Genomic DNA, 12855 nt, shown 5'->3' on the forward strand with positions numbered 1-12855 from the left:
ATGAAGTATTCGATTACGATTTAAGGTTATTGAAATCATCGATAAAATGAGGAAATGATTCATCGGTTAGAAATGGAACAAATTTTCTCAAAAGCAAAATCATTTTATTCATATTTTTAATCAATAATACGTAATTCGTCATGAAAAAAATGATAGAGATCTCTAATTTGTTATTACTATTGCATTCATCAAAAAGAGAGGAACTTTCATGAATAGCAAAAAACAAAAGTGTCTTAAAATGATTTTAGAAATTTTAACGAGCTGGGGCAAAACAAAAGTAAAATTTTATTTTGCTCTACCACATCATATTTGTCTTTTAAAAAAAGAGAAATAAAAACACTAAAATTTTCCTTTTACGTACCACGTCTGAAGGTAGCATCTATTACAATATATCCAGTATGGTGCCCTCGAATCTTTATCGTATGTTTGATGATAGAATCACGAGTTTGATTAAAACTCACACTTTGGAGTACATGTACAATGCAGACCCCTAAGGTTGAATTTTTAAGAATTTTTGGATAAATCAGAGGGTTTCACATTTCAAATGCGAATGTGTTTAGGTTTAGTTCCCACTCTCCTCAAACTTTTAACGAATCTGTGAGATCAAATATTCAACTTACGAAGACTGCAGAGTACAAACACTTTCAGAGATCCAACCACGTTTTCCTCTCCTTTATTAGCAATTAATAAGAGACAATGAACAGTTTGCGTTATATTTCGCGCGTTTCAATAATTCGTATTGAATTCGCAGTGAAAATAATTCCCTCGAACACTTTCCGAATTATTCGCGAAACATTTGGCCTCATAAATGTGTGTGCTCCTTTAGATAGAATCAATATTAGTTCGCATCAAAACAAAATTTATCTCTTACTTTCTTCGTGATAATCTGTATGTGAGATAATTTGAAAAAAGGAAATTGCAAAGAAGTATTCAAACAGACAAATGTACCCAGATTATTAATGAATGTTATGATGAAATACCACAGAGAAAGCAGAATAGTTTACCTGGAAATTTATTTGAGACTACAAAGTTATAATATTCAATAGAACTGCATGAAGAAAAGCAAAATAAAATATATTTTTAATCTAAACTGCTTTACTTAAAACAACATTGGGATAAAAATTTATGTCTTCTATATTTAAGAAAAATTTCTTCCTTAAAAAACAAGCCTGTATTACATCCTTTTTTAAAATTATTAAAGACATTTTGAAACTAATTGATTCGAAAAGAATGCTATGCATGCTTAATTTCGATTAAATATTTTATATTTATTTTGGTGTTGATGTTCACTTTATCAAAGTGTTTTAAATCTAGAGTTTTGATAGAAATGTAAGCCATATCATTTTATATGTCTCCTATCTATTCAGTTTTTATAAGCATGAGCCTTCCTGATGGATTCAAGACGCATAATGTTACAATCACTTAAAAAAACGAATTTATTTTTACGAATCTCTTTTTAATACCTAAATGGACGTTGCTCTATGCGGAATTATAATTTCACTAATTTATTTCTCATGTAAAATGCCACGCACTCTTAATTCCAGCATTAAATTCTTTGGCGTATTATAGGGGTAGCATATGAGTACGTCTCACAATTTTATGCAAATATGCTGATACAAAATTAAACGGTGGGTATAATCTTTTAGCTTATCGAATTATTCATTCTTTAAAAGAGTTATTAATAGATTCTATAAAATAATTTAAGAAATAAAATAAGAAAGTTATTATTTTTCACAACATTGCCAAAGTATATGGAAAAAACAAACTAACAAAACCTACATTCCGTAATTTGCAACAATGAAAGAAAAATGTGACTCTACATACTTTTAGAAATACAAAAACAAATTTAAATTTAATTGAATCATTAACAACGAAATATCGATTGTTTAATGTAACGTTTTTTTTTTAAAATCTAATGTGCTTCTTAAATGATATTTTTCGATAAATAATCACTGGCATGAAATTAATATTAGACAAGTAAAAGAAAATAGAATAGCATTTTTGGCCGCCTTTTTTCGGTGAATTGAAAGTAAAATTCGGCATCGAAATCTAATTATAATCGATAGATTATACACCAAATTTCATTTATTTCAATCATTGAGTTTTTAAGTTAATGCGTTTATAAAGATGCAATAACGCAGACCAACAAACGATCCCTCTTCGGCGAATTTCGTTTCAACTTAGATTAGATTTAAAATGCTCAACCTTTGTATTAAATTTTAAAAATTTTTCCTCTTTACGTTTGCCAATTATCATGTTCTCTTGTACTCAAACAGATAGACCAACAAATTTTCCTTGATTGAATTTCACACAAAATTTCATTTAAAAAAATCTAAAAAATTTTGTGTACAATTCTTTTACCAAATTTCCTTTATATAGGTCAAAGCATTTATGAGTTAAAGTATTCACAGACAAGCAGATTAATAGACCGAATTTCAAGAATACATTTTTCGGAATCAGGGAGGTCTGGAATGTAGAAATTTATCAAAATCTCAAGGTTGAATTTTTCGACCTCTACCTGGAAGAGTGCCAAGTTGTCCAGTTTTTTCAAATTTCTGCATCATCTTGTATAGGGCACCTGGAGACATTCAACTTTTTCTTATCTGCTTCATACAATGAAATTCCTTTAGAACTGCAACGGAGTTTTGTTGGTTATGGTAGAGCACCAGTAGCGCTTTTTCTTGTAACGCAAGCATGACAAACAGATAAGAAACCAATGATCCTGCAGAATCCGCCTTCCTTTTATCCAAAGAAAAATGGTAATGCTAATAGTAATTAATAAATGTAAAGCGTGTCACTTGAATAATCTGTAGTTCAAACTTTATCTCATTTGGACCAATAGAACGCATTTTAGAACTCTCTGAAGTGAATAACTTATTTCTTGCTAACCCTGTTTGTAATTACAAATGTACTAAAGTACTTCTCCTTTGTATAGCTTCATGTATCAGAAAATTTTAAAAAGTAAATATTAGTCTGGGTATTTTGAAATACACCCACAAACATTTTGAGATGATGGGAGCATTTAAAGTAATTTCTCGGGATTTAATCCTAATCTTAAAATAAATATTTGTTAGAAAGCAATGTGTAATTTTTAAGGGATTTTTTTGTACTATACCTATTTCCAAGAGTATGATTGAAGATACTGATATTAATTATATGATATCTGTAATAAATTTAAAGTAAGTCATAGAAATTTGTAAGGATTTTAGTAATATACCAAAATAAAAAATAATACTCGTAAATAAATGAATGAATGAATAAAAGTAGAACTACTGCAGAAGCTAAAACTCAAAATTGGTATTCAAACCGGTGTTAATAACACAGGTATCTGAAATACTAATCACTGGACAGGGCTTTGTGAGAGGAGAGTGGCGATTTAAAACTATTCATTTAAATTCCAATACTTGTGTTGATATTAAAATGAATACCTTTCGGAAATCATTGTGTAACTTCAACAGCGAATATCTCAAAATGTTTGATGTTGGTACATTTCTATTTTCTTAATTGCATCCTTTCTACATAAATTTGAACTAATTTCATCAATAAAGTAAGGATCCTTCAGTTATATCACAGAAAAGTGAGAAATATAGAGAATGAAAAAATTAAATATCAATTTATATCCATATTAAAACAGGGAACTCAAATTGGTTCTAAACACACAAGCATTTAAGCAAAAAGCACTCAGAAATTGGAAAATGGCAGTTCCATATATCCTGATTTTAAAACAAATGCCTATTTGAATTATATAATTTTAATAGGGTTCTTATTGCGAATGTCGCTAGGGGTTTGTATTGTAATATCTTGATCCAGAACGCTCAAATAAGAGAGCAGTGGAACAAAACAATTCCTTTATTTACAGCCTTGTATATATACAAAAACACCTTTTTCTCATCTAGGTTAATATTATTTAAAAATATCAAATAACAGTTCAATCGTGAAATAGTTCCTCGATCAAACAGGAGAGAGTCACCAAAAAACGTTAACAGGCTGTTAGCTCTAAACGGCTATTCCAGATACATCTCCAGAAATCCACCGATCTTTATTGGGTGGACCCTAACACAGAAACATGAATTATACGGAAATTCTCAAAAAATCAGGAACAACTTCTCCAGACACCAACGTCTCTCTGAATTCCAATTCGTAGCCTCTCACTGCTCTCCTCTCCGACCAAAAAGAAACAAAAATATAGCATTTTATTTCCATTAGAAATCTGCCTCCGATTTTTACATTGGTGAACGTGAGTTCCCTATCATCCAATAGCTGCTCGGCAATGCTTCCTCAATGGTCTCCACTCGATCGTAGGAGTGTTTGTTAAGGATCCATCTTAGTAGCTGACCCCTCTCGAACATATGTTAATTATAATCAATTCACAACTAACACTGCTTGAAGTCCACCTGGGTTCGGCTCTTAATGACAACCATTGTTGGTGATTGATCATTTCTTGAAGATTTGAAGTCTCTTCATAAGGGAAAAAAAAGCTTAGCATCTGTATGTCTTGACGTTATTCTCCCTTTAATGCATGGTGAATCTATTTGAAACGACCCTTAAATGTGACTCTTTATCTGGATACAGCAAATGAGCATTCACAATGACTCTCCTCGTGTAAAGGATCCACATCTGGCGGAACCTTAAACAAAAACGTGTCAAATTATATCCTTTTAAAAAATCTTATCGAGTACTACTTAGCATGGAGATTTTTTATTTCATATAAAAATATATAAATCGTTTGTTTTTTTAAAATTAAACTATGGGTGCATGAACACTCCCAAATTAATATTACATATATTGAACCCAATGCATTATTTGCGTCCTGCAGCTTTTTAGAGCATTACCTGCTCATAGTTTATGCAGTGGCAGATTTCTCATTAAGCAAAACTTTTTATTCAGCCCTCAATTAGATTGTGTAATCGAATTGATTCGAGGGGACTTTGCCAAGATTAGTAGAATCTCGCATAATTTCTATAATTCGGCTTTGAATCTTATTCATAATGCGAAACACTTAAACGAAACCATTTTTTGCCATAGGAATCCATTTAAAATAGGACAATACGTATCATTCCAAAAATATACTCAAACAAATTTATAATGATGTAATTAAATATACATAATTCATGTTTGTTTTTTATGCAAGAAAATTGCCTCAAAAATTTTGCCTTAATTGAGTATCAAAATTTGGCTAAAGTAAGACATAGTTTTATCTTCAAATGAATTTGTAGTGCGCATAGCAACTGCCTTATTACGATGATGCTTCTCAACGTATGGTGCAATTATTTCCTACACTTTCAGCATTCCCCTTATTTCACTAGAAAGTTGATGCTTTGTTGAATCTGTTACTTCCTTCATTCCTGACCAAATCTACTCGCCAGTTTTTTGCTGTGACATAGAGTATAACTCCTTAAGTTCTTCGGTAATTCTGACTACTTCTTCCATTAACTCATCTGTTCCGTCTTAGAGACGCCTTTCCCCTATTCCAGCTGTAGTCATCAGGAAACCGGCGCATGCGCAGTTTCTGTTGAACTTTGATACGCTTCTTTTTTATTACTTTGTGATTCAGAATTTTGTAATGCCTAATTAGAGATGTAACGGATGTGTCTCCTGTTGCTGTGTGTGCGCGTGCTTTTGTGATGTTATGTTAATGTGCTTTAGATGTCTTCGTCAGTAGCTGCTTTATGTATAATAAATCGGAAAAAGACAAATCAGGTCCCTTTTATTTGATTACCCACGAACATTTTGGAGCCCAACGTGGGGCCTGATCTAATGGAAAAGCAGCTATAAAGATCGAAAGGAATCAGGAACCAGAAAGGTGAGCGAATATTTTCCTTTATTTAAGAGAAACTCGGGCCTAAGTGAAGATTAGTGTGCACCAGCCGATTGTCGCCAATATTGCAACCCATCGGATCCCTCTTATAGCAACCGTACTGCTGTTTTGTTTACTACTTTTTGCAATGGTTGAGTTGTACTTAAACTACAATTAAATTATGAAAAATGTTAAATTAAAAATATTAAAAAAATATCGATTAAAGATTTTATTTTTGTTCTTTATTATAAAGAAATTTAAGCTTATAATTAAAAGTTATTTTCTTCTTTCTTTTTTTAATGTGAATACGAACAGAAAATATTTATTCTTTTGCAATTTTTAATTGTCAGTATTCGCTTTAAAAAAATCGTCTGCATTCTCGCTTTCAAAGACAGCTGCAAATGGAATTCTTCGCAGTTCTCGTAATTCTTTTGGTGTTATAACGGTTGGTTCCGTTCATAATTTGTTATGTCGGGATTATTTCGAACCTGTAGAATGGATGAAGAGCGAGTTAAATATCCATACATATATATTTTACGAGTTAATGAAATTAGGAAAGGATGCTTGTTTGAAATTTTGTATTGAGAATGGTTTGATATCGAACCGGCAGAATGGATGGAAGGTGAGTGGAATATATTCTTTTACAAGTTGATGAAGGTGGGGAAAGTATGTTTGTTTGAAATTTTGTATGGAGAATGTTCCGATTGCTTATTTCTCCGTTTTTTCTTTTCTCTTGGTTATGTACTGTTTCTGTTTTCCACACAGTCTTTATGTTCAATGTGCTAGCGAAGCTACTAGGTTCCCGCTCCCGCTGCTAGCGAAGCCGTAGGATGTTTTTTTAAGTTAAAAATTCCTGCCCGGTGCCTTCTACAGATGCCGAAGGCATCTGTAGAAGGCACCGGGCAGGATTCCCTCTGAAATCCGTTTGTACAACATCCTTCATTCTTTCTTTTCAATTGATTATGTACAGTTCATGTTATCCACGCAGTCCTTATGTTCAATGTGCTAGCGAAGCTACTAGGTTCCCGCTCCCGCTGCTAGCGAAGCCGTAGGATGTTTTTTTTAAGTTAAAAAATTCTGCCCGGTGCCTTCTACAGATGCCGAAGGCATCTGTAGAAAGCACCGGGCAGTATGTAAAAAAAAAAAAATGCTTATCAGTAAAAAGTTCTAATTAGATGGCGGGAAATAGTAACCGTAACTGTTCCGCGGAAGTATTTGTTTATTTTGTCCGCCATCTTTATTGGCGACTTGACATTGTTGGCGCAGCTGGGTGCACACTAAAATTCACTTTTACCGAAATTCGGACATTTAAAATAATTTAATTTCATGGATTGGAATGTCCGAAGTTAAAAGGAATGAATGTAACAATATAGTGAAATTTGATTTTTATATTTGAAGTTGAATTTTTGTTACATATTGATACTATATTCGCTTTAAAGATATTGGTTACTGATAGAATACTATTGAAATATTGATTGATAATGCATGAATAAATCTAAAATTGATATTGAAATTTGATGTATTAGAAACACAATTTTAATTTGGAGTTTTTGAATATTAAATATAAGAACGATGGATGAACTTTCTAAATTGAGAAAAACCAGAGGTTTGCATAGATCTTCAGTTACAAAGTACATTAACAAGATTAATAGCGATTTGGAAGAGAAAATAGATTCTCTTAACACCAAAGATTTGCAAGAGGCCTTAAATTATTTGAATATATCGTCTACACAGTTAAAAGACTATGATAAACTTATACAAAATCTAATCAAAGGTGATAAGGAATTCGAAACCGAAATTGAGTCGGCTTTCGAATACAATGAAAAAATCATAGTTTGTTTGTCCAAGTTATCAGCGCAATTAAAATGTTTACAAGACGAATCAGAGCGCCAATCAATATCATCAAATGTTTCTTTATTAGGCGCTTCAGGAAATCCTAATTTAGATGCAATAAACAACACTCAGGAAAGTTCAACCATCGTACCTGTAAACGAATATAATTTTAAGACCATAAAATTGCCTAAACTTACAATTGAAAAATATTATGGAGACCCCTGTTGCTGGTTAGAATTTTGGAATCAATTTCAAAATTCTATTGATAATAACAATTCTCTGTCAAAAATAGATAAATTCTCATATTTAAAGTCACTATTAGGGGGTGCGGCCGCGATTGCCATTAATGGCTTTGCGCTCTCAGACGAGAATTATGATCAGGCTTTAAAATTGTTGAAACAAAGATTTGGCAGAGAAGAACTGGTTATTAACGCACACATGTCAAAATTACTTAATCTTGTACCCGTAACTGATTCAAATAATATTTATGGTCTTAGGAAGTTGTATGATACCGTAGAGATAAACTTAAGAAGTTTAGAATCTTTAAAAGTTACTTCAGAGATGTATGGGCATTTACTATCCCATTTTAATTAAATTGATTCCCGGAGATCTTGTCCTTGAATTTAATAGAAAAAAAGTTGATAATTCGGTGAAGTTCGAATTTAATGCAACTGAATTACTAAATTTTTTAAGAATTGAAATTGAATGTAGAGAACCCTCTGCGTTTATGCATACCGCAAAAGGCGATAAACGCAAAGAAAATTCGCTCCCGAAAGCGAAACAGAATCCTTTCAACAACTTCAGTCGAAACACAGCTAGCTCGCATGATATATTGCGAAGTCCAAGGTCAAGCGCAAAACCGAGAGATCTTCAATGTTTTTCCGCGTCAGCATTAAGCGAAAATTGTTTATATTGTAAAGGCGAGCATCGATCGGAGTTATGTTCTCAAACCGACTTAGAAACGAAACTTAGTGTTTTAAAACAAGATGGCAGATGTTTTTTATGCTTGAAGCCAAAACATCGAGTTAATGAATGCCGCCAGAGAAGATATTTGACATGTGAAATATGTGGAAAGAAGCATAATAAATCTATTTGCTCTCAAGCAGAATCTAATACACCCGATTTGAATAAAGATAATAAGAACGTAATTACCGCAATTTCACATTACGATAAAAACAAAACAAACTTTTCTCGCGGTAATATATTTCTTCAAACATATGCAGCCCTAGTACGCAATGATGAAACAAACGAATTTGAAACAGTACGACTAATGTTAGATAATGGAAGTATGAGAACATTTATAACACGTGAAGTTTCAGAAAAATTAAAGTTAAAAGTAATAAGAAAAGAATCTTTATCGGTATACTCTTTTGGCGCTAAACAAGCAAAGGAACATTCTTACAATATAGTGAGAGTAGAATTAAAAAACCGTGAGGATCCCTCTTTACGTATTGAAGTAGAAGCTTTGGTTACAGAAAACATTTCAGCCACTACTCTTCTGTGCCTAACAACAATATTACTAAAACGTACAATAAATTGAAGCATTTACAGTTAGCTGATAATATTGATAATAGAGGCAAGAGTATCTCAATATTAATTGGTGTAGATTATTATTATGAAATCGTTTCAGGCAGAATAAAAAGATTAAACAAAAAACTGGTAGCGACTGAAACAATTTTTGGATGGTGCTTGCAAGGTCACGTAGGTTTATCAAATGATTTAATGACCATGAAGATTGTAGTAGATGAAAAGGATATTTCGGACCAACTTAAACAATTTTGGGATCTTGAGAATTTAGGGGTTGAAGAGGATGATTTCGAAAAACATACTGTAGACAAAGAAATTATGAAACAATTTGAAGAAAATATTGTTTATCAAAATAAAAGATATACTGTAAAGTTTCCTTGGAAAACAAATATGAAAGAATATTTAGCTAATAACTTTGAAGTGGCTAAAAGGAGGTTTTCGCATTTAAAATCAAAATTTATTAAGGATAATTCGTTGTTTTTAGATTATAAAGCCGTTATTGAAGATCATTTAAAAGAAGGTATCATTAAGAAAGTTATAACATGTGAAGAAGAAAAACCTTCATTTTATTTGCCTCACAGGGCGGTAATAAGGGAAGATAAAACTACCACTCGTTTGAGAGTGGTATTTGACGCGAGTTCTCATGCGAAAGGACAGTTGTCGTTAAATGATTGTTTACATACTGGTATCAATCTCATTCCAGATCTTTTTGAGATTTTAATAGGTTTTAGAGAACAGGCTGTTGCCATAACTGCCGACATAAAGAAGGCCTTTCTGCAAATACAGATTGCCGAAGAAGATCAGAATTATACTAGTTTATTCTGGACGGAAGATCCGGAAAAGGAAGAAGAAGAAATTTTCAAGATGACTCGAGTTCTTTTCGGTGTCAAAGCAAGCCCCTTCCTCCTTGCAGCTACAATCCAATACCATCTAAAGAAGTATGTAGAACAATTTTCTAATACCTGTCAAATGCTAGAAAAATCATTGTATGTCGACAATTTAATCTGTAGCCAAAGAGACTTTGATTCAGCTTTTAAAATAAGCCTAGAATGTTATAACATCCTTAAAGAAGCGAGCATGGAATTAAGGAAATGGAAAATTAACTCAGTCGAGCTTCGTGATAAATGGAGAGAGGCGGGTTTAGAAATGGATGAAGAAAATTATTCAATTAATGATAACTCTGCTTTAACTCCTTGTAAAGTGCTAGGATTGGCCTGGGATTCCGATTTAGATATTATTCCAGTTTGACACTCGAAGCTTAGAGAAATTCCTGTCTAAAAAGATAAATTCCAAACGATATGTTCTTCAAGTAGCTGGACGCATTTTTGATCCAGTAGGGTTTTTAGGACCTTTTACCATCAAGATAAAATGTCTAATACAGGACATTTGGTGCTTGGGATTAGACTGGGATGACCCTCTCCCGAAAACACTGATCACTAAAATAAATGAATGGTGCAAAGAAATAAAAAATTTGCATCTTATTAAAATACCTAGATATTTTTTCGCCGAAGCGAAAACCAATGAGATAGTTGAAGCTCAACTACATTGTTTCTCCGACGCCTCTAAGAGGGCATATGGAACTGTAGTGTACATTAGTCTTATTGAAAAACGGGGAAATCAAATCAAATTTGGTCGCTTCAAAAAGTAGAGTAGCCCCTCTAAAGACACTTTCGATCCCAAGATTAGAACTAATGGGTGCTCTTTTAGCAGCAAGACTAGGCTGTAAAATAGTTAAGTGCATTAACTTTCCTGTTACACGATTCTTCTGGACTGATTCTTCAATTGTTTACTATTGGATGAAGGGTGACCCTGAAAGATTTAAAGTGTTCGTAAAAAACAGAATTAAAGAAATCCAAAATCTAACCAATCCCACTGAATGGAATCACACTCCTGGAACTGATAATCCGGCTGATCTAATATCAAGAGGGTTAACGGTACATGAACTGAGAAACTCTAACTTCTGGTGACATGGGCCAAATTGGTTGTTAAAAAATAAATGTAAATGGCCTAAATTAGCTAAAATAAATAATGAGACAAATATCAAAGAAGACGCAGACAATTTAGAATTGAAAAAGAATGTTCTAATAAGTTCTACAATAGCAAAAGAAAATCCATTAAATGATGATTTGATTAAAAGATATTCTTCTTTCAGCAAATTAATAAGAGTAACTGCATGGTGTTTAAGATTCTTACATAATTGTAAATCAGCTCTGCAAAACAGAAAGAAAGATCATTTAAATGTAACAGAATTACAAAATGCTACAAAATCTTTAATAAAAATTATACAAATGAGAGAGTTTGAATTTGAAATATATTGTCTAAAAAGGAAAAGGAATAAAGTTCTTCCAAAGAATAATCCCCTTCTGAACTTAAATGTATTCTTAGATAATGATGAAGAGTAGGCGGAAGATTAAAATTTTTTGATCTTCCAGATTCACAAAAATTTCCTCTACTCTTACCAAAGAAACACCATTTCACAGATATACTTATAGAATACTTTCATAAAAAAGCACTCCACTCCGGTGTTCAAACTACTCTGTATTTAATTAGACAGCAATACTGGATACCAGCTGGTCAAGCCAAAGTAAAAAGTGTAATCAAAAGATGCTTAACCTGTTTTAGAGTAAAAAATAAAACTATTCAACAGATGATGGGCGATTTACCAAGAGATCGAGTCATCCCATCTCGACCATTTGAAAAGGTGGGACTCGATTTCGCTGGTCCCATAATTACTAAACCTAATCTAAAAAGATCTAGGGTGACTTTAAAATCATACATTGCAATTTTCATATGTTTTAGTACAAGAGCTACCCATTTTGAAGTAGTGTCTGATTTGACTACTGATAGTTTTTTAGCTTGTCTTAGGAGATTCATAGCTAGGCGGTCAAAACCCTCAATCATATGGAGTGATAATGCCACTAATTATAAGGGCGCAAAAAATATTTTGGATTCTCTGCTAAAAGCATGCAAATCGGATTCCGTGCAAAGATTTTGTGCCAAGGAAGGTATAGTGTGAAACTTCACACTTCCAGCATCTCCTCACTTCGGTGGATTATGGGAGGCAAATATTGGAGCTATGAAACGGATCTTGTTGAAGGTGACTAAATCAACAGTGTTGACTTTTGAAGAGCTTACTACGCTGGTGACGCAGATTGAAGCAGTTTTGAATTCAAGACCACTGTGTCCTCTTTCTGCCGATCCAGCTGATATTCAACCTTTGACACCTGGCCATTTTTTGGTGGGAGCACCATTGTTGTCAATACCAGAACCCAGTGATTCCTTGACTAACATATCTTTATCTTCTAGATGGTCTCTCATCCAGTCTCTTAGATCCAAATTTGGGGAAAGATGGAGCCAAGAATATCTCAACTCCTTGCAGTTTCGAGCTAAATGGAAACTACCTCAACTGAACATCAAACCCGGACAGCTGGTACTCCTGATAATAGCAAGAGCCCCATGGAATGGAAATTGGCCCGAATTGAAAGGACATATCCTGGAAAAGATGGACTAGTCCGTGTCGCAGACATCAGAACCCTAAAGGAATTTTTCGGCATCAACAGACTCTGTCCACTCCCTTTCGAAGAAGGTGTTGGACAACTGTCCAACGTGGGCCGGGATGTTCCGTCTTAGAGACGCCTTTCCCCTATTCCAGCTGTAGTCATCAGGAAAACGGCGCATGCGCAGTTTCTGTTGAACTT

General features: G+C 33.3%; 1 protein-coding gene across 1 annotated transcript; it reads left to right on the forward strand.

The window, feature by feature from the left end:
* The first annotated feature begins 6894 nt into the window (after positions 1-6894).
* LOC129957294 (uncharacterized) lies at positions 6895-10405 on the forward strand. Its single transcript, XM_056069557.1, has 2 exons — positions 6895-6926; positions 9739-10405. The coding sequence occupies exons 1-2, from the start codon at positions 6895-6897 to the stop codon at positions 10403-10405; spliced, it is 699 nt and encodes a 232-aa protein (XP_055925532.1).
* Positions 10406-12855: the final 2450 nt, after the last annotated feature.

This window comes from Argiope bruennichi, chromosome 11 (assembly GCF_947563725.1).
Source record: "Argiope bruennichi chromosome 11, qqArgBrue1.1, whole genome shotgun sequence".
Lineage (NCBI taxonomy): Eukaryota > Metazoa > Arthropoda > Arachnida > Araneae > Araneidae > Argiope > Argiope bruennichi.